This window comes from Capricornis sumatraensis, chromosome 3 (assembly GCF_032405125.1).
Source record: "Capricornis sumatraensis isolate serow.1 chromosome 3, serow.2, whole genome shotgun sequence".
NCBI classification, from domain to species: domain Eukaryota; kingdom Metazoa; phylum Chordata; class Mammalia; order Artiodactyla; family Bovidae; genus Capricornis; species Capricornis sumatraensis.
Genome location: NC_091071.1, coordinates 150544234 through 150566294, shown reverse-complemented (window position 1 = coordinate 150566294; position 22061 = coordinate 150544234). Strand labels below are relative to the sequence as shown.

General features: G+C 53.6%; 1 protein-coding gene across 3 annotated transcripts in view; it reads left to right on the top strand.

Moving 5' to 3' along the window:
• The window catches only part of TNS1 (tensin 1), a 134719-nt gene that overhangs the window by 35496 nt on the left and 77162 nt on the right, over window positions 1-22061 (top strand). For all 3 annotated transcript variants that reach the window (XM_068967245.1, XM_068967244.1, XM_068967243.1), the window contains 11 exons: window positions 1984-2155; window positions 5332-5382; window positions 6431-6553; window positions 6911-6975; window positions 8538-8621; window positions 11588-11700; window positions 12362-12422; window positions 12644-12719; window positions 13547-13676; window positions 15139-15204; window positions 16368-16484. In XM_068967245.1, the coding sequence (XP_068823346.1) occupies window positions 1984-2155; window positions 5332-5382; window positions 6431-6553; window positions 6911-6975; window positions 8538-8621; window positions 11588-11700; window positions 12362-12422; window positions 12644-12719; window positions 13547-13676; window positions 15139-15204; window positions 16368-16484 (1058 nt within the window). The remainder of the gene's footprint in view (window positions 1-1983; window positions 2156-5331; window positions 5383-6430; window positions 6554-6910; window positions 6976-8537; window positions 8622-11587; window positions 11701-12361; window positions 12423-12643; window positions 12720-13546; window positions 13677-15138; window positions 15205-16367; window positions 16485-22061) is intronic.

Below are 22061 nucleotides of genomic sequence, written 5' to 3'. Positions count from 1 at the left end.
TCCTTGAGCTGGATTCTTTATTTACCTGCATGATCTCATCTAGTCCTTGCAACAACCCTGCAGGGTAAGTATTTTATCCCCATTTGACAGATGAAGAAACTGGGTCTCAGGGAAATGAGGCAACTTGTTAAAGGTCATGCAACCACCAACAGGCAGCACTTGGGTTTGCCTTCAGGACTGGCTGGCATTGAGGCCCGTGCTAGATACTGTTCCTTTCCATGAGCAGTGGCTTCTGATATTCGAGGGTCATTTATAAAAGGAAGGTTCTCTGGCTGGCTGGGCTGATGGGGGCTGGGGCAAGGCGACCATAGGGAACTCATCCAGAGTTACTTTGTCCTGGGTCCAGGTTCTCTGATTTTTTTGGCTTCCTTTGCCTCTCCTTCATCCGAGGCTTCTGAGATGAGTGAGAATCTGGCCCCAGGGATCTGGAGCCCCAGCCAGAGAGGGCTTGGTGTGTAGCTGAAGCTCCCAGTGGGCTGCAGACCCTCTGCTAGCTGTCTACAGAGAGTGGAGGGCCCCCTTAGCAGATCCCTTCTCCCTTGTAGCTAAGAATCGGTGGGTGCAGAGTGCGATGCTGATATTGTCCAGGTGGGGGCGCTGTTCTGCCTTCAGTAGGAGCCCCGCCCCCATAGGCTGCGGGACCAGGAATGATCAGGACTCAGAGGCCAAATTCACAGTGGGCTCCCAGCACACTGGCATCTCTATCGCCACGTCCCAGTCACCGTCCCCATGGAGAAGCTGTATGTCACCTTTGGCTCTCCTGTCTCCAAGCCGCATCTATACAGTTGGCTCAGAGCTAACCCTGGAGATTTGGATTCTGCCCCAGTTCTTGGTGTCCTGGGGCTGTACACCCTACTGCCGCCCCATCACTCTGAAACACCCTAGTGGTATCCCTCCTACTGCCCCTCCAGTCCCAGCTTTACCTGGAGATAGTGAGGGGTTATCAACATGAGTGTGGTCCATCCTGAGCAGTGAGGGGAAGCAGGAGGCTGATGATGGGGTAAGAACAGTATGAGGTGCCCCTAGAAGCCGCTGAGGGGCTTTGGAATGCGTTGCCAATTTCCCGAAACCCCTTCCCTGTCCCGTCAGCTCACCCTGGACCCTCCTCTGGAAGAGCAGCTGGGTGAGGTGTAAAGGTGTGAGCCCTCACCGAGCTCTCACTCAGTGCCCGGCCCAGGCAGCTTCCTACCTCTCTTAGGAGCTCAGATGGCACTGGGATGTCTAGGGGTCCCCTGCCACTGCGGCAGCATCCTCAGCCTCCTGGGCCCTTAGAAATCAGGGAGGTCACTGGCAGGAAGCAGACCCGGAGGCGGTGGGAGCTGCCAGAGGTTGGGGGAGAGCCAGCGAACAGAGGGCAGGAGTCAGCCTGCCTCCAGGGAGGGCTGGAATGTGCGCTGTGGTCTGGCTTACCTGGAGCCCAGGTGAGCGTGTCACCTGAGCTGCCCCTACCCCTGAGGGCCTCCCCGCCCACGCCACAGCTCAGAGCAAGCAGAGGGCGGTGGAAGGCTCAGCTCTGGGATGCAAGAGCCCTCGCTTCGGGCTCTCCTTCCTCTCTGGAGCCCTCCCTGGATCCTTCAAGAAGCTTCTGCCAGACCAGGTGGCTGCCATATGTTGGGAGGCTGAGCTGGACTCCTGGGCCCTGGCTGGTTCCGGCGCTGGCTCCGACCTGTGGGATCACAGGTTGAAGGCGATGTCGACAGGGTTGTTGAGCACCTAGGACTAATGTCATCAATCTTTGTTTCTGAAATGGTCTGAGATCCTTGCTGGCTTCTGCCCAGCTCTGTTCTCCCCGGCTCTCCCAGACTGGCCTTGAGGGCTACACTGGCCTTGCCCCGGGGAAGCTTCTGGCCGTGGCTCAGAGTCAGGGAGCAGCCAAGCCCTCCTGGGTTAGATCTGGGGGCCGTGTATGGTGTGGAGGGGTGCAGGTTCCTGGACCGCATCCTGGGGGCCTGGATTCTGATCTGCTGCCTGCTGTCTCCCTAGAAACATGAGTACGAGCCGGACCACGGAGGACAGCTGTGAGCTGGACCTGGTGTATGTCACCGAGAGGATCATTGCCGTCTCCTTCCCCAGCACAGCCAATGAGGAGAACTTCCGGAGCAACCTCCGCGAGGTGGCCCAGATGCTCAAGTCCAAACATGGAGGCAACTACCTGGTGAGGATGGGTCCCCGCCCACTGGTCCAGGGCCCCATCCTTTCTGCGTGCCACCTCTTCCTGCTGGAGTCTCATCCCACCCGCCCCTGCGCCAGCTCTTCCTCCCCTCTCCTCTCACCTGCCCTTGACCTCGGGTGTCTCATGGTCTGAGTCCTCACTCATTGTCCAGCTGTCCTCTGAGGAGAGTCTCTGTAGCTGGGACACGGCATCTGAGCCAAGTCGTGTGTGTGTGTGCTTGTCCTGGTGTGCATTTGTATGGGTATGTGTGGTTTGTGTGTGTGTGTGCTTGTGCGTTATGTGTACAAGTGGGGTGTGTGGGTGCATGTGGTGTGTCTGTACGTGTGTGTGCGCTTGTGTGTGTATGTGTACAAGTGGGGTGTGTGTGTGCATATAGTGTGTCTGTACGTGTGTGTGTGCTTGTGCATGTATGTGTACAGTGGAGTGTGTGTGCTTGTCCTTGTGTGTTTGCATGTGTATGGGTATGTGTGGTTTGTATGTGTGTGTTTGTGCATGTATGTGTACAAGTGGGCTGTGTGTATGCATGTGGTATGTCTGTACATGTGTGTGTATAGGTATGCGTGTTTGTGTATATATGTGTACAAGTGGGCTGTGTGTATACATGTGGTGTGTCTGTATGTGTATATGTGTAGGTCTGTGTGCTTGTGTGTATATGTGTACAAGTGGGTTGTGTGTGCATGTGGTATGTCTGTACATGTGTGTGTATAGGTATGTGTGTTTGTGTGTATATGTGTACATTGTGTGTGCATGTGGTGTGTCTGTACATGAGTGTGTATAGGTATGTGTGTTTGTGTGTATATGTGTACATTGTGTGTGCATGTGGTGTGTCTGCATGTGTGTGGGTGTACGTGTGTGTTGCCCAGGAGGAGGGACGCTCATGGGGACGCTCATGTTATTGAGTGCCTGTGATGACCCAGGCCCTGTCCTAACTCCTTCCCACGCATTTAGCATCACGAGTGCCCTAGGAAGCAGCTACTGCAGGGGCACAGAGAGGTGGGGTCTTTGCCTGAGGTCACAGGGTCAGGAAGTGGCAGAGGTGCCACACTGTCAGCGCCTCTGAGAAGTCCTAGGGCAGAGCTGTGGCAGGGCGTGTTTTAAGGGACCTCGTGTAGCTGAACAGAGAATCGTACTTGGGACAGGAGACTCTCCCAGCCAGTGTGGAGGAGGTTATCCCCGACTCCTCACCCACTATGGGGGTCAGAAAGGCTGGCCAGGGGATTGGAGCTCTCCTGGCCCCAGAGGAGGGCTCAGGCCCGCTTTATAGGAAGGTACGTGGGGCTGGCCCCACAGCCCGGCCACACCATGGGGAGAGAGCAGAGGCAGGGGCTAGGGGCTGTGTCAGGCCTCCAGGCCTGCTGTAACTAATTCCCGCAAATTAGGTGGCTTAAGACAACAGAATTAATTTTTCCACAGTTCTGGAAGCTAGGAGTCCAAGTCAAGGTGTCACTGGGGCCGTGCTCCATCTGAACCCTGTAGGGGAGAATTCTCCTTGCCTTCTCCCATCTTCTGGTGGCTCCTTGGCTTGTAGGCGCCTTGCTCTAGTCTCTGCCTTCATCGTCACGTGGCCTTCCTTCTTCCCCATGTCTGTGTGTCCTCTCCTCTTCTTATAAGGACACAAGTCATTGGATTTGGGGCCCACTCTGAATGCAGGATGATCTCATCACCAGACCCTTGACTACTTACATCAGCAATGGACCTGTTTCTAAATAAGGTCACATTCTGAAGTTCTCGGTGGACATGAATTTTTGTGGGACACCATTCAACCCTCTATAGAGACCCATCCATCAGCTATGTTGGATGTTGTTGAGTCTGGCTTTAGGGACTTCCCTGATGGGCCAGTGGTTAAGACTACACAATTCTGCTGCAGGGGACATGGGTTTGATCCCTGGTTTGGAGACTAAGATTCCACATGCTGCATGGTGCAGCCAAAAAAAAATAAAAAAGACGTCCAGCTTTAAACAGAAAGTTCTATGCTGACTCTGCTCTTACTAACTATCTGATCTTGGCACTTAGCCTCACTAAGCCTTAGGATACCATCTGTAAAATGGGTCTAATGACACTATCTATTTTAGAGGTTGTGGAGAGAATTAAGGCAGCTTGTTAAATGTCAAGTCCTTAGTGTGGCCTGGCTGTCTGTGTACACCCAAGTGGTAGCTGTTGTTAATGGCATAAAGCATATTCCTTTATGGGACTCAAGAGTGATATAATGTCGTGGTTTAGTCGTTAAGTCATGTCTGACTCTTGCGACCCCATGGACTGTAGCCCACCAGGTTCCTCTGTCCATAGGATTCTCCAGGCAAGAACACTGCCATTTCCTTCTCCAGGGGGTCTTCCCAACCTAGGGATTGAACCTGGGTCTCCTGCATTGCAGGCAGCCTCTTTACTGACTGAGCCAGCAGGGAAGCCTGTGAAGAGTGGACCAGAAGCCATCTAAGGTCCTGCCCAATTTCAGGAGTCCAGAGTTCCACGAGTCTCTGCTGACCCTTCCCTGCTCTGTCCCACCCGTTCCAGACCCTGTGGTCCTCTTCTCTCCCCAGGAGACATCACAGGGGCCTTTGAGTTTCCCAGGCCTTGAGCTGGATGTTGGGAGTTCTGTCTGCCTTCCCCAGAGATGGAAGACAGAAATTCAGAGACAGGGGGATTCCCGTGGGATGTGGTCGAGTGTCAGGGGATGTCTCCTGGGAGGTCAAGGACCTGAGAGGGTCCACCCAGCATGGTTTTCACCCTTTGATAGAGGGTGTCTGACCACAGAGCAGTTGCATCTCCATGGGGTGAGTTTCTAAAGGCACCATGTGAAGTAGAAACCAGAGATGGCCAAGTGCTTACCAGTTGCCACCACTGGATCTCCATTCAGTGTGGAGAGACGCCCACCTTAGTGGCGGCCCGTGGGGCCCAAGACAGATTCCATCCCCTTCTCACCTTCAGTTCAAGATGTCTGCTCATCCAGGGGTGGGGCTGAGTGTCTTCATACCTGTCTCTGTCTCCCTGTTCATCCTGAGAACCTGTAGTTGGTTCCCGTCAGTCAGTGTGTGTCTGGTGGGGCTTCATGTGTGTTCATGTAGTAGAATTTCCAGCAGGGAAGACAGAGAGAGAGAGAGAGAGGGAGAGAGAGAGAAAGGGCCAGCCTTTTCACAACCTCTTCCTTTTCCTCCTTCTAGCTTTTCAACCTCTCTGAGCGGAGACCTGACATCACGAAGCTCCACGCCAAGGTGAGCCTGGGGCTGTTTGGGGGTTTGTTTGGGGGAGTTCTCCTTGCCTGGGCTCCCTTCCTCCAAAGATCCCATGTTAGAATCTTGGAGGAAAGTGCTGTGACTGTTTTGCAAAGCCTGTTCAAAGTCACTGTGCTCCTTTCTCTTTGGAAAACAGAAATACACATAGCGCTTCTGTGATACGAATTACAGAAAGCAAAGCTCAGTACAGTCATTTCCACCCAGGCCTGCCTCTGGTGGTGTGCACACAGAGCCCCTGGGGTGGGGGTGCGGTTGTGGAATTTTTAGTCTTACTGACGAGTCTTCTGGATTTGCACCGGCTGGGAATCGCCAGTGCAGGCTTCCAATAGCCAGAGTTCTTTCACTTGCTGTTGAGTGAGCCAAGTGTGGAGGGGCCTCTGCGTGCCGCTCCAGGCCCTGCAGTTCAGTGACCATCGCTGTGTGACCTTGGGTGGGCGGCAGAGATCTCTGGGCTTTGGTTTGCGCGTCTAAAAGTGGATGGGCTGGATTAGATGAGCTCTCTGGGTCCTTCTGAGCACAAGTTTTCTTGTACTTTAAAGTTCTGTGAGTTAAAGTTTGAAGGAACCTGATGACTGCTATTCAGGTCTACTCTCTGTCCCACTCAGGCCTCTTTTGGCCTGAAAACTTGATGCTTTGTGTGTCCAGGGCCTGGGAAAGAGCTGTGATCAGCCTTCAGCTTTCCTTCTTCCTCCCTGAGCGAGCCCCTGGGGTCTGTGGGAGGAGAGCTTGTCTTAAGGTCAAAGTTGTGTGAAAAGGACCTGGAACCTTCGGGGGTGCTAAGCCTTTGCTTTATACACATGTGAGAAACTGGGGCTGGGGCTGGGGCTGGGGCAGGGGCGGGGACTAACCTGAGGCCCCACAGGAAGCCGGTGTCAGAACAAAGTCTTGGACCAGTGTCCTCGGCCTCCACACCCCTGCCTCCGTGCGGGGTTGATGGGCAGGGCAGGAACTAACGTCCCTTCACTGTCCCCCACCCCTGTCGGCTCTCTGCGCTTCTGCCACTTCTGACTCATGGCTTGGGCCACAGGTACTGGAATTTGGCTGGCCCGACCTCCACACCCCGGCCCTGGAGAAGATCTGCAGCGTCTGCAAGGCCATGGACACCTGGCTCAATGCAGACCCCCACAATGTGGTCGTCCTGCACAACAAGGTCAGAGCGGGGGTGGCAGCATGTGTGTGTGTGATGAGTGCATGTACCTGCCCGTATCGCTGGATTGTGTGAGAGTGCAAGTTTGTGTCTATTCTCCTTCGTGGGGATAATACATTCTGTCTGGGGTGGCACCCATAAGAAATGGGGGCTACCAGCCTGTGGGGCCCTCAGGTGTGGTGGATAATCAACTGTTTCTTCTTTTTAAGATTCAGTCCCACCTGCTTCCTCCTTCCTCCTTTTCTGTCTGAGAGCCACAGCTCCTCTCTCCAACCCCTTTTCTTCAAGGCTTCTGGTTGGGCTCTGGAGTGGGAGGGCCAGCCTTAACAGTGAAGGCTTTTGTGTTTGGGGCTCTTTCAGGGAAACCGAGGCAGGATCGGCGTTGTGATCGCGGCTTACATGCACTACAGCAACATCTCTGCCAGGTAAGAGAACCTGAGTGTCCTGTTCTCTGAATGGTGACAGCAGGACCCCTTTCCCCCCCCACCCAGGGCCTGGCTCTTCCTTGGGATTGGAGGATGAGGACAGGGGAGACAAGAGGTGCTGAGGACAGGGTGAGGAGCTCCCAGAAGGGAGAAAGTCCCTGCCCACAGCTCTGGGGTAGGGGCCCTTGGACAGAGGGCAGCATAGAGCAGAGACCATGCTCCTATCTGGGACTGCAGTGGTGGGGGGTCAGCTGTGGGCGGCAGGCCCTGCATGGGCACCCCATCCAGCTGGCTTCTTGGGGCCACTTTCCTTTGCCAAACTGCCTTCTATTTACCCCAAAGAGCAGTGAGGGCATCACAAGGAAATGTTGGAACACATCTGGGTGCAGCTGAGCCACCTAGACGTTTTCTCATCCATGCCCCTGCCTCTGGCCATCAGGGGCTTCTTCCCACTTTGGAGTTTGCAGCAAGAACAGGAAACAGCCAGCGGATGGGTTCCATTCTGATTCGGCTTTGCAGAGAGGCAGAGGAGTCGGTCCGTTCATTTTGTCATTTGACAATGGTTATGGAACAGTCCCTGTGCAGGCTGTTCTAGGTGCTGAGAATAGAGCAGCGGGCAAAGGTGGGCCACTGCCCTCATGAGTGTTAAATAAGGGAACAAACACATCCCTAAGAGCAGGAGGCAAGTCCTCTGAGAACAGAGACTGAATGAAGCAAGACGGTGGGGAGGGGAGGTCTCTCCAGGAGGTGATATGTGAGCAGAGACTGGAATTAAGTGGCGGGGGGCTGGGAAGGACTGAGTCATATGTGGTCGGGGGGGTGGTGGTGGCAGAGGACCTTCCAGGCAGAGAAGAGAGTGGGGCGAATGCCAGCAATGGGAATGCCAGAGCCTGGCATGTTTGGAGCCGAATGAGTGAGGGGACGAAGACTAGGAAGGGAAGCTGCGAGGGGGCAGAGTCCAGGGGCCGTGCAACCCTTGGTGAGGACTTTGGGGTTCATTCTAAGAGGGACATTGGTGGAGAGTCTAGAACGGCAGAGCTATATGATCTCTCTTTATAAAATGACCTCTTTGAGGATGAGTAGAGTGTTCTCTGAAGGGCTTGCCAATAGGACGGTAGCTTTATGACCTTAAGAAACCTGACCCGGCTTAATCTTTGCTTAATGGTGACCACTGCCTGTGCACCTCCTGTGAGCCCACATGTGCCAAGCTCTTTAGAGATGTTATCTCCCTCAATTGCCATAACAACATTCAAAGAAGGCATAGTTTTCACCTCATTTGCCAGGAAAGGAAAATCAGGTTCAGGAGGGTTAAGTAACCTGCCCCAAAGACCAAGGGCTACTAAGTCAGGGGTAGGCTTGAGATGGCCTCCCAGGATGTCTGGTTCTAAGGCCCCCCGTGCTGAGTACTGCAGCACACAGGAGGGAGGGATGCTGGAGCAACCCTTTCCTGAAAGCGTCTCAGGACAGAGTGACTGGAGGGCTCTGCAGGTCTGGGGAGCAGGGGTGGGGGGACAGGGGGATCGTGGAAGTTGGCTCCTCTGACCACCTGTCTCTCCGCACAGTGCTGACCAGGCCCTGGACCGGTTTGCAATGAAACGGTTCTACGAGGATAAGATTGTACCCATTGGCCAACCATCCCAGAGGAGGTGGGTCTCCAGGGCTCTTGGCCCAGTACATACATGTGTGTGTGTGTTCACTGTATCTGGGAACCAGCCTCATGAACCCATGGGGACTGAACAGTGTACCTATGTGGTGGTGTGCCAAGCGTGCAGGTTCAGGTCCAGCCTGGAGGGGCATGAACTCAGGAAGCTGTGGGCAGCTGTGTGTGCCCACAGGGGGGCACAGCAGTTGGCTCCTGAGGTTGGTGCCAGAGAGCAGCAGGCCCAGCAGTAGGGAGTCGGGGGGTGCAAGAAGACAGCTTGTATGAGAAAGCAGTGCCATTCTTGGTCCTATGTTTGGATGGGTCTGCAGGAGGCTAAAGTTATTGCTGTCTGCTCTGAAGAGGTGACAGACACTCATTCATGATGAGGGTCCCCTTCTGCTGTGAGAGCTTTAAGATTTTACAAAGGGCTCTCAGCGATGTGGTCCACAACAGCCCATGCAGGAAGCAGGGCAGGGATGGATTTCTTCATTCGTCTGGCAAATTTTTAATAGTCTAGTATGTTCCAAGTGCTGGCAATATCTAGTTGAATAGGATGATCTTTAGCCCTTAGTAAGCTGTTATTCTGTTGAGAACTTTATACAAGTAAATAGACCATCAAGGTCATTTTAGACAGTGATAAATGCTTTGAAGGGGAAAAAGCCAAAATAGAACATGATGAGCTAGAGAGTGGGATAGGGGTGGATGTGAGAGGCTGATTCTGATGGACTGACCATTCTGAGAAGATGCCCTGTAAAGTGAGGTCTGAGAAGGGAGAAGGAGGCATATGAGTGAAGGTCTGGGGTAAAGGGTCCAGGTAGCAGGTATGAAGGCCACGGTGTTTCATGGCCTTTTCCAGCCCCTTGGAACACTGACCAGGCAAAGCAGGACCCCCTAGCCACAGGTCCTGGAGCTTTGCAACCTCTCCAGGCAGGGGATTCCCAGCTCACACCCCACCGCCTCCATCTTGCCTGGCTAGAAGTGTGCTGGCTCCACTGGGGACTGTGTTTCTGCCATTGTAGCAGGAAGCCCAAGCAGAAGTGAATGAGTCCTTAGGCCCCAGTGCCTTACAAGCAGCACAGGGCAGTGGGAAGCTAGCTTCTGGGTCAGAGATCAGAAAGGGAATATCTTTCTGTGCAGAAAATTCTGACTAGGCTGTCAGACACAGCAGCAGTGGTTCAGTGAGAGTCTTCCCAGGGAGGAAAGAACTGCTGTTCAAGATCCTGGCTTGCTACATATGGCTGGTGGCCTTGGTCACGAGTCTGGCCCTTGGCCTTAAAAGATTAGATTCAGATAAGAGGAGCATGATGTTTATGATGGTACAGTGTGGCGTGGAGAGTGTGGGCAGGGCAGTCACATCTCTGCAGCTAAAAGCCTGGAGGACAGGGATTAGTGTTACTCTCAGGAATAGGATGGTTCAAGGATTTCACCGTGCTCAGTATGTGCTTACATAGCATGCCACTGGGGTGTGTGTGTGTCTGTGTTTACATTATCTGCCTTGTATCTGCCTTGCCACTCGTATCTGTAGCTGCATCTCCTCATGGGTGGGTAATTCTGTCTGTGCTCAAATGTGGAAGTGGTGACCGTTGGGGAAGTGGTGTTCGTTGCCACTTTCCCGCCTTGTCAGTGTTACTTCCAGGGATTGGATCAGCTGGAGGAGCGGAGCGCAGGGAGAGAGGGAGGGAGGAGCTTTGCCTGCAGCTCCCCCATTCATTGTCACCCCACCCCCGGGTTCATTGTCCCCAGCACACAGACACATCCTGTTGGCACGATCAGAAGATCTGATAGGAACCTGCCATTCCGGGTTTCCGGTTTGAGCAACGGGGCTGGGGGCTGGGTAGGGGCTTGAATAGGAGCTGGCGCTGCCCATCAGATTATCTTGCTAGGGTAGTCCAAGGTGGCCCCACCCCAGCCCAGGGACAGAGGCCCACAGGCCTGGAGGTGGGCCAAGGAGCTGAGAGTCAGGACGAGACCATTGTCAAGGTCATGAGGGTTCTGGTCCCACTCACCTCAAATCAGAATACATTTTGATTGGTCCAGCTGACCCAGAGTGGCATCCTCTGACCAAATAGACTGGCCCCTCCTTCTAGTAGACGCGTAGGGGTCAGACTGCTTCCCTGCTGCTCCCACCCGCTCCCCTCTCACCTTTGTGCCCTCTTGCTGTGTCTTTGGGAGGCTCATGACTCTTTCTGGATTAGTTTTCCGTTTCTTCTAGGAGTGGGGGTGGCTTTTCCTTCCAGTTTTCTAGCTAGATCCTTGTTAAGGGAATCGGGGAACGTTGACTCTAAAGATAGGACTACCTAGTGGAAGTTAGAGATCCTTCAGTGTCGAATGAAGTGACACAGAGGAACTTTGTACCCTTTTCGTGTGAGTGCTAAGTCGCTTCAGTTGTGTCTGACTCTTTGCGACCCCATGGATGTAGCCCGCCAGGCTCCTCTGTCTGTGGGATTCTCCAGGCAAAAAAAAGTGAAGGACTAAAATTATTAAGCTCTTACTATTTGCTATATTGTTATGTGGCTGGTGTGTCTGTAGGGACAGAACTGGGGCCTGTGGGTACAAATGTAAACTTGGTTTGGGCTGGGGGTCAGGGTGTCAGAGCTGTTTGATGGTTGATCATCCTGCCTTGTTCTGTAGAGAACAGCTAAATGATGCCTGTCAGGGATGTGTGGCAGGAAATTTGGTCCAGCTGGAGATTCCTGGGCTGAGAGTGAAGCAGGAAAGAGATGGCCACATTGACCACCAGGGGGTGCTGGAGAACCCCAAGTGGGAGGTTTGGCTGGACTCCACTCTAGGTGTATCAGTACCTGTGGCAGCAAGGGTGGAGACCCCAGGTGTCAGGAGACCTGGGGACTGATGGAGATGGTGGGGAGTCGGCAGGGCCACCTAGGGCAGTGTGCTGGGGAGAAAGAGAACAGGATGGTTGTATTCTAGTACAGGCCTCCCTGGCTGAAGCTGCCCCTCTCCCTGCTCCAGGTACGTGCATTATTTCAGCGGCCTGCTCTCTGGCTCCATCAAAATGAACAACAAACCCTTGTTTCTGCATCATGTGATCATGCACGGCATCCCCAACTTTGAGTCTAAAGGAGGTAACTCTCTGAACCCCTTGGCTTCCATTTTCCTCCTGTCTTCCGTCTCTTTCTCTGAGGAGGCAGCGTTAGGTGGTAAAAATGCTGGCTAGCTGCCAAGCCTTAGGCTTGGAGTCTCAACTGTGCCATTTCCTGTTTCTTTGAACCCCAGTTGATTCATCTGCAAAGTGGGTTTAATACTGGCAGTGCCTGTCGGCAGGTGACGCTGGATGTGACCACGTTCTTAAACTCAAAATGTCTTTATTACTTCGTTATTATTTTACAAATATTGATTTGTTTATTTAATTTTGGCTGTGTTGGGGCTCGTTGCGGAATATGGGGTCTTTCATTGCAGCACACAGGCTTCTCTCTAGTTGTGTGCGGGCTTAGTTGCCCCGTGGCAGGTGGGATCTTAGTTCTCCGATCAGGGATCAAACCCGTGTCTCCAACACTGGAAGGCAGATCCTTAACCACTGGCCCACCAGGGAAGTCCCTCAAAATGCCTTTAATGAAAAGTTGGCATTTTTTTGCTCTTTCTTTTCCCATTTCTCCTTCCTCTTTTCCTCCTTCCCCTGCTCACTTTTCTTCCTCCCGGTTGGTCCTTCCTTCCTGCATCTCTCCTCTCCCCCTTCCTCCTCTCGCAATTTCTGCTGTCTTGGCTAACACCACCCCTCCTTTACAGGGTGTCGACCATTTCTCCGGATCTACCAGGCCATGCAACCTGTCTACACATCTGGCATCTAGTAGGTATTCCACAGGAGTGAGAGGCCAGGAATGTTGGAGAACTGAGGCTGAGGACTGGGGACGGATTGGAGGGCCGTCTAGAACCTTCTCTAGGAGGAGGGCTGAGGGATGCGTCAGTGAGCTTTCCCGACAGCCCCCTGGTGGAGGGGCAGCTGGAAGAAGGTACACTGCTCAGCCCCCTTAGCAGTCCTCTGTCCCTCTGCCCGCCTCTCTCCCATAGCAACGTCCAAGGAGACAGCCAGACCAGCATCTGCATCACCATTGAGCCTGGGCTGCTCTTGAAGGGAGACATCTTGGTGAGTCACTCCTCCGTCTCAAGCTCTCCCCCACCCCCCACTGTTTATTTTTTTCTTTCTTTTTTCATCCTGCTCTCCTCCTGTCTCTCTGGATAAGTGTGTCACTCCTGGTGGGCCACCAGCCTTGGGGGTGTTGACTGGCTCTCAGGGGCCCTGCAAGGCCTTCCAGCCTGGAAGGTCCTTGTCCATCCACTTCCTCACAGTGGGATATGCCTTCCCTGGGCTTGCCTCTTGTTCTGGAGCATCTCCAGGGAAATACGGCTCTGTGTAAGCTGTTACCTCCGGGCTTCCTGCTGGTGACCAGGACTGCCTCAATTCCAGCTTCACTCCTTCTACTTGCAATTTAAATCCACTTCTACTTTCTCCATTTTGACTGTTGTGCAGGAACTTCTTTTTTAAAAAAAATTTATTTTTAATTGATTGATGATTGCTTTACAATATTGATTTGATTTCTGCTGTACATCAACATGAATTAGCCCTAAGTGTACATATTTCCCCCTCCCCTCAACCTTTCTCCCACCTTCCACCTGTTCCCACACCTCCAGAGCCCCGGTTTGAGTTCCCTGAATCATACAACAAATTTCCATTGGCTATCTGTTTTACATGCAGGAACTTTTCAGAAGGGTAGTTTTGTCCCCACAGGGCAGGACTGGCCTCCAACCTCTGCTGTTCTGGAAGTTTCCCCAGAGAGCTCTGAGATCCTGTTGGGGATGGGTGACCGCTCCCTCAGTGGGTTTGGGGCCCAGAAATGGAGCTGATAAGGAGGCGCCCTGGAACGAACTTCCTACCTCTGGGCCCCTGATGGGCTCTGCTGTCTCTCCCACCAGCTGAAGTGCTACCACAAGAAGTTCCGGAGCCCAGCTCGAGATGTCATCTTCCGCGTGCAGTTCCACACCTGTGCCATCCATGACCTGGGAGTTGTCTTTGGGAAGGAGGACCTTGATGATGCCTTCAAAGGTAGGCTTGTTGGGTAGACAGGCAGACATAGCAAGGAACAGTTATACCACTGGATAGAAGGACCTAACGGAGGGGCTGTGGCAGCAGTGAAGGGTGACCGTTTTCCCAGGGGAAGGGGGGTGATCAGGGAGCCGTCTCTCTTTGGTTCTTTCCTCTATCCATTAGGTTTTATCTGCATCACATTCAGGTCTGGGACATGTCTACATCCATTCACCCATCTATCCATCTATCTATACACCCACCAACATCACCTGAGTGTCCGTATGTGCCAGGCGTGTGCTAGACCCTGGCGATACAAACGGAAAGAAGTCAGGCCCTATCCTTAGGCAGCTCACAGCCTTACGGGAGGAAGAGACACACAGACGTGATACTGTGAAGTGATGCCTGCAGTGATGGAGATGTGCGTGGGCGTGACAGGTGGTCCAGTGAGGGGACGCCACCCCTGCTGTAACTTCCCTTCTGACAAGCAGTGGGTGTGATCTGTGTCCAGACTGAGTTCAGGCAGAGATCAGAGCATGGGGCTGGAGCTCTGAGGAGGGGAGGCCTGAGCCCCCAGTGTGGTCTGGCTCATGCAGGGAGAACGATATTTCTATGAAGAGGTTTCCCTGTACTAGAGCCAGGAGGGCAAGCACAGAAGATGCTGTTATATTTGCAGAAGAGAATATAAATGTTGTCAGTCCTAACAAGGAAGGCAAAGGAATAACTGATAAGATAAAAGGGTTGTGGAGAGGTGGGGGAAGGGAGGGGCAAAAATTTCCTCCTGTAGATGAGGGAGTCAGGACACAATCAGAAATGGACAGATCAAGAAATAGAGGCTCAACTGCAATATTTAAAGTTTCAGAGGTAATCAGAAGGGTGACTAATAATCATAACAAGATTTAAGAAGGGAGGTGGGAATACTATAAGTGGTCCAAATTATTTATCTTCATAGAGTTGCATCAATGAAGATTATTTAAAACTGATTTAAAATAGTGGCATAAAAACTGTGGTTATTGTATAGAGTCTTAGAGGTAGCTGCTAGTAGAACAGAAAATAGAAATGGTAAGAAGTGGTTACCTTAGGTAGGTAGGACTGGACTAAGGTTGGCCGGAGACTTGGCATCATCCTACATATTACTCATTATATTATCAGCCATGTATATGTATGTTGGGCTTCCCTGGTGGCTTAGTGCCAAAGAATCCGCCTGCCAGTGCAGGAGATGCAGGTTCGTTCCCTGAGTCAGGGAGATCCTCTGGAGAAGGAAATGACAACCTATCCCAGTATTCTCGCCTGGAAAATCCTGTGGACAGAGGAGTCTGGAGGGCTACAGTCCATGGGGTTGCAAAAGACTCAGACATGACTTAGTGACTAAATAACAACAATAAATACGTATATTACTTTAATCCTTTCTAGAAGAAAACTTTCTCTGGCGTCCTTTTTTGGGAATTGGTTGCCCATTTTTGTTTTCCTTCTCCTTTTTCAGATGATCGATTTCCAGAATACGGCAAAGTTGAATTTGTATTTTCTTATGGACCAGAGAAAATTCAAGGTAAAAGCTGAGTGAGAACCCATTGATTCACTCCCTTCCCTCCATCCGGCCCTGCTCCACCTCAGCTCACCTCCACCATCTCCCCACTGGTCTGCTCTACAAATATCAAGTCACCTGTGGTTGAGAGGCAGACCCGCAGTAGAGGATCTGGGTATCACAGTGGACCCCCAGCTAAACATGAACCAGTGACTTAATCTCTGGATAATAAAAATACAGAAGTAGACAGGGGCTGGGTTGGATAAACTATTTTGGCCCCATTAAGTCATCATCCTATTCTATTCAGAGACTGAGCGCCGTGGTTGATGGAGTGAGTGGCCAGGGGACACGCATAGGTGCTGGATGGACAATAAGTATTTATGAGAACTGAGGTGGTTCAACCTGAAGATGAGAAGGGCAACTTAATAATAGCTGTTAAGCCTTTAGACTGGTTATATGTGGAGACCAGTTGCTCGCCATCTTATTTGGGAACCAAATAGGAAGAGATGAAGTCAGGTTACAGACAGAGGGACTCTGGGTAGATTAAAGAAAGGACTGCTGGGTCAGAAGGGTAACTCGCCCCAGAAGGCCTGACTTGTAGCTTTTCTGTCCACATCCTGGGCTTTCTCAGAAAGTGTAGGCGAGATTCTGCCTCTCTCCTCAGATTTCTGCCTGGAGGAGAGAGCCTCTTAAGTGGAGGGGCAGGGGGATGGCTGGGATGACCTGTGTCCTCTCAGTGTCAAGGCTGTGACTTGCCTGCTGTCCCTGGCCTCTTGCAGCCCACTGCAAGTCTCTCCCACCCTCCCCTCTGACTCCAGGGCCAGCCTCTCTGGACTGTTGGCGCTGTCACAGGGTCCCCTGGGGCACAGAAGAGAAAGAGGCAGCCACCCAGCCAGAGAGCTCCCCCCCAGCTCTGCTCCGGGGGGTCTTTGTTGCTCAGTGCTGCTGTCCTGATTTACCCTTATGACCTGGTGTGAGCTTTTTCAAGAATGTAAGAAACCAGACTCCTGGGTTCTCCATCCAACTTAAGCCCCTGGTTCCACCCTGCATGGTCAAGAAAATGAGAAGTCCCTTAGGGAGCATCCTTGGGGAGCTTGTTGGCTTCCTCTGTTTCTCCAGCTGCTGATCTGTTTTCTTTTTTTTTCCCTTTCTCTTTGCTGTCCTCTTCTCCTTTCCCATTTTCTAAGGCATGGAACACCTGGAGAATGGGCCAAGTGTGTCCGTGGACTATAACACCTCTGACCCCCTCATCCGCTGGGATTCTTATGACAACTTCAATGGGCATCGAGATGATGGCATGGAGGGTAGGTGGGACCAGTGACTTCTAATCCCTCTGCAATTGCATAGCCCTGCTCAGGTGGCCTTGGGTCTCTTGGTTTGCTAGGACACCATACTGGGTTCAGAGGATCGGGGGGACAGAGGAGAGGTCCAAGACATTTCTGAGAGCTCACGATTCAGTGGGGGAAGATAAAACTAAACGTGAATGTGTTAAGCTATGAGGGCAGAGCCAAAGAATGCAGCAAACCAGCCGTAGAAGTGTGTATTCTTGGTGCCAAATGAGTCTCATAGGCAGCAAATGCTCTGAGATAGGCAGGGGAGGGATTCTTGAGATCTGGAGTGGTCTGGGAGGCCTCCTTGGAGGAAGTAGCCTTGCATGAAGCTTGAGATACCCTGCTGTGCTGCAAACACTGCATTTGTTAGACTTCTTTTAACCCTGTCGTTGGATTTCTCCAGGCTCGCTGCCTGAGTTCTCTGGGGTCAGAGCACTAGGAATGTAGACACAGTATTCAGGGCCCACAAGCTTTCATCAACAGCCAACGAAAATGTTTGCGAGCTGGAAACAAACCGGTAGGCTCCAAAATTTGAAAAGAAAGCAGCAGAATTGAAATTAATACATGTTTAATTTAGAGCAAACCCTAGCATTATGTCAAATGGTCATTCACAACTCATATCAGCTCTTGAGAGTTATGTATGAGTTCTGTTGATTTATGTGGCTCATTTGAATATGTGGGGCCTCTGAAGTGAGCTTGTCTGGAGCTCAGGAACTCTTGAGACGCCCTGTCTGGGGTTTGGTCACAGGCTTATTTCCGATGGGGTAACTGAGGCCCCCTTTGATTTATACCCATGACCAGCCTGTGTTCATTCAAGGACACAAGCACCCAGCCTCTGTGCTTCTGCACCCGGCTGAAGCTCGTCCTAGGGAGGGGACCCTGGGCCACGTGGCAGAGCTGGGTTAGGTAGCCCAGGGGCCCTCACCCTGCCTCCATCTCCAAGGTTTTGGATTTGTTGACTCCACCCTGAAAGTCTTTTTGGCGTTTTTCTGCATAAAGTGTCTCTCTCTGACCTTGGACACTCCAGAATGAGCAATGGCGTTCAGAGGGAGTGGGATGAAGGTGCTGGTGGGGCTAGAGTTCTGGGTTTGATGAGAGAAGTTCACGTGCAGTGTTGCAATGGTCTGAGTTTGTCTTTGTACCTCCTTAGTTCTTGCTCTTCTTTCTCCTGCCCCCAGAGGCCCAGACACTAAGCCCTGCCCACTATGCTGAGGCCGCCCCCAAAGTACTCCTCCCTCCAATCTCGTCCCCTTGAACCCAGTAGCTGGGAGGAGGAAGAGGATGCAATGAATCAGTCCTGAGGTACCGGTGGCTGCCAGCCTAATTGTTCATCATCCTGGGGATGTTTGCATTTTTAACAAGAACACTTGGCAGTCTGAAGGAATTTTCAATGTCTCTCCATCTCTCCCTGGTGTGGATTCAATGCGATGATAAATGTAAAAACATTTAGTAAACTATTAAGTGCCAGGCAAACAGAAGGTAACATAATTAAGGGGAAAGGAGGGGCTACGGGAAGGATGGGACTTGGGTCAGCCTGAGGGAAGGAAGTGGGCGGAAGGAGCCAGAGGCTGGTACCAGAGGTGAGGAAGAGGGAGGAAGAAGGGGGCGAGGGAGGCCCTGGGCTCCTCTCCCAGCCCCTTACCCGCCCTCCTTTCTCCTCCGATCTGCTCCCCCAGGCAGGGGGATGGAACCAGTGGGACCTTCAGGCCAGTTAAAGGTCAGCTTGCCCTGTAGAGACAGAGGGGCTCCTGTCTGGAGGCTGAGATGCTGGCCTTATGCCCGAGGGTGGGAAGGGAAGGCAAAGGGAGCGGCTCTCAGCCCAGCCGTCCTCCTCCCTGGGCTGCTGGCCTAGGCCGGGGGCCGGGTGGCTGAGGGGGTTGCCTCACGTGGTCTGGGCACACCCCACGTTATCCCAGTCCCACTGTGTGCTCCCCGCTGTTGCCGGGCTACATGCCCCACAGGGACAGGAGAGCCGGCCGGGTGGCCTTGTGGCGGGAGCAGCGATTGTTACTCCCATCCTGCTTTTCCTGGCTGGAGCATTTCTGGAAGGCTCTAGATTCTGGGGCCTAGTTGTTCAATTGCTGAGTCGTGCCCGACTCTTTGCGACCCCACGGACTGCAGCACGCCAGGCTTCCCTGTTCTTCACCGTGTCCCGGAGCTTGCTCAGACTCATGTCCACTGGACATGAGTGGATGCACGCCATCCAGCTTGCATTTCCTTCTGGCTAGTTCTCTGGTCTGGGAGGGAAGCAGGAGTCCTGTGTCTGTTTTCCTGGTTCTGGGCCTGGTCTCCGCACATGCTAGCTAGGATAAGGGTGCCTAACCCCCAAGACTCTGGGGGCGCTCAAGAGATGGTTCATGCTGGAGCCTGGGAGGGGCTTGGCCATTCGCTGGAGCTGGGGCTTGGCCTCGTGGGGCGCGATGTACCAGAGATGGCTCTGCCTGCTCCCCAGGGAGCCGCTGGGCCAGGAGAGGCAGGCCGACCCTGAGGTGCTGGAGTGCAAGGCTCAAGCACACGTGTCCACCCTGCAGGTGTCCCCTCTGCAGCTCTGTGACCTTAGTCAAATGATTTCACATCTTGTGTTCCTCGTATCCTCATCTACAAACTTGGGATGGTGGCAGTACCCATGTCCCTGGGCTATTGTAGCAGTTTTCGTGTGAGGCAGTTTGTACAATGGTTAAGAGTGGAGCCAAACTGTCTGGGTTCAAATCCTCTGCCAAGGTGTCGTCCTCTGGGGCCCTCAGTTTACTCTGTTGTAAAACAGGGGTTTTGTCGACAGTTTATTTTGAGTACCTTTCAGGGAGCAGGAACTGTAGCAAGGCTGCCTGCTGTGTTTCCTTGTGAGTTTCTGCCAAGTCAGTAGTGACCGTGACCTCAGGGGTCTACCCACAGGGCTAAGGGAGGAGGCCCCTTGGCCTTGGGAATCAGTTCTGGCTTTGCCACATGCTGGTCACGATGCCCAGCGCTTGATAGCCACCGTCTCATCTGATGCCCGCAGCCACCTTGTGAGGTGGGCACTCTTCTTCTGCCTGGGTGGGGAGCTACATGCAGAGGGGTTAAGCGACCTGCCCAGGTTGCCTCACTAGTGAAGAGCTCATCCGCCATGGAGCCCCAGTGCTGACCGCGGCTGGCCATCGTCTGCAGCGCTTGTCCGGGGTGTCTGGTCTGTGGTGGTACCTGGGTCCTGCTGAGCCTGGCTGAGTGTTTTACTTGCTGTGCCCCCTATAGTCACCACCAGGCAGTCCAGGTCACACCTGCCCTGCCTCTCAGGACAGGGGGGCTACATGCAGGGCCTGTGGCAGGTACTTAGCTGGGCTTTGGGGTCGTGAATAGCTGAGGCACCTCCCTGAGGTCCCCCTGTCCCCCTTATGGGAGAGGCTGCTCACTCAGGACAGCCTCTGCTGAGGGACTGGCCTCTCGAAATACAGAGAGGGTGGTGTATGCAAGGCAGGGTGATGACATTTCTGGAGGCTGTCTGCCTTTCCTATGTCAGGCCCACTGGGGGTGGGTATAGGAGGGGCCGGCCAGTCCCTCTGGAGTCCAATGGGTGACTCAGAGTGGACTCGCCCAGGTCTTGGCGACAAAGATTATCTCTGGCCTGGGCCCCACCTCGGCATTCCCTGCAGTGAGAGGCGGTCAGCGCTGGGGCCGGAGCTCCCGCTCCTCCAGGAAGCCCTCCCGGTGACCCCGACTTAGCCTTGCCTGTGAGCCTGTTCTGTGTTTAACCCCTCCCTTGCTGCCTGCATGGGCACCCCCTGGACCCTTGTGCAGTTTTCCAGTTCAGAACGCGTGACCCCGGGGCACTCAGTGTGCTTGGCCCTTCCCTCAGGGAGTCCTCCGTCAATCTCAGCAGCAGAATGAAGGAAGAAATTGTGTGAGGACTTCTGGTCCCTGCAGGATGGTTCCCCCAGATCAGGCTCTGGAGGGGAAGGGACCTGCCCAAGGGGGAGGCATCCCCACGTGTGGAACTCTCGTAGGACCTCAGCTCACCCTGTGGCCACCGCATTGCGTGATGACCACACCGCACGTGGGGAGGGCAGCAATCTCGGCCAGGGTACGAAGATCAGAGATGGGGTTGGCATGTGGATCCAGGGATCGGCTCCAAATCCCTCTCTCCTTCTGGAGCTCAGCTTCTTCCCCTCCTCACACCCCTCACTCTTCACCTTAGATGACAGGTGCCCCGCAGGGCAGCCCATTTCCCTGGAGGACTGGGCCGGGAAGTGGCAGCAGGAATCAAGGGAGAGTGCGCCTCTGCCTGGGGGACCGCGGCTGCGGCCACTGTGCTGCCTGGGGCCATTTTTGCCCCTCTGCTCTTGAGCCAGAAGTGGGGTTGGGGGGTGCTAATGATGAAAGGTGAAGAATCCAATGAAGAACTTTCTGGGAAGAGAAGGTTCCAGGCCTTGGGATGGGTGGCTGGGGGGAAGAGGGGGTGCCTGTCATCTCAGGGACTCCTTCCTTTGGGAGCAGAGCCCTCTGGTGGACCCGAGGGCCTGATGTCCTAGTCTGTGCTGGAGGCCGCAACAAAGTACCACGACTGTTTACCTCAAACAACAGACATTCATTTTCTCCCAGTTCTGGGGCCAGAAGTCTGAGATCAAGGTGTGGGCAGGGCTGGCTTCTCCTGAGGCCCCCCTTGGCTTGTTGGCGGCCGACCCCTCGCTTGTGTCTTCACGTGGTCCTCCCTCCGTGCGGGTCTGAGTCCTCACCTCCTCTTAAGGACATCGCTTGTGTGGGGTTGGGGCCCACCCTTATGACCTCATTTAACTCAGTCACCCCCTCTAAGGACTCTGTCTCCAATTACAGTCATATTCTGAGGTCCTGGGGGTTCAGACTTTAGCACAGTGATTCAGTGGAGGGTGGGGGAAGACACAGTTCAGTCCGTCACACCTGGGAAGGGGTTTGCTGGGCTTCCTTTACTTGGATGCCTAGGATCTTGGTCCCGAGTGAGGAGCAAGTGAAGGTCCGGGGTGGTGGAGGCAAGGGAGAGCAGTCCGGTCTCCCATGAGCTGCCTCCTGTCTTTCTCCGGTTTGGTCTGGAGCCTGCCAGTTCAGCACTCTAGCTGACACCACATTTCACAGCCTCCAGCAGCCCCATTAGCTCTTTGGCCTGAGTGCTAAAACCCCGTGCCCAGATCTCAGCTCGCCGTGGGTGGGAGCGGGGCTGTGTTTTTTACCTATGGTGCACAGAGCTGTCTCCAGACTCCTCCAGAGTGTTCCTGGGCAGGCCTTCCTGGAAGCAAGTGCCAGGCCAGAGGGGTGTGGGCTGCCTCCCACTGCCGAGAAACTCACAGGTGGGCGAGGCTTGCCTAGCCTCCTTGCCCACCCAGTCCGCCCCTCCCTTCCCCCACCTCCTTGGGCATTCCACTGATTCGAGTTTCTCAAGACTTAAAGAGGACTGGGGAGGAGGACTGGGCTGGTAAGGCAGCAGAGCCAAAAGGAGGAGTGAAGGGAGAAAAGGCAAGACCGCTGTCCTGGCTGAAGACGGCCAGGGGGCTGCTCACCACCCCTCTTCTGGGTTTTCCTCCTGCAGGATGTCCGGCGGCCCCTCTT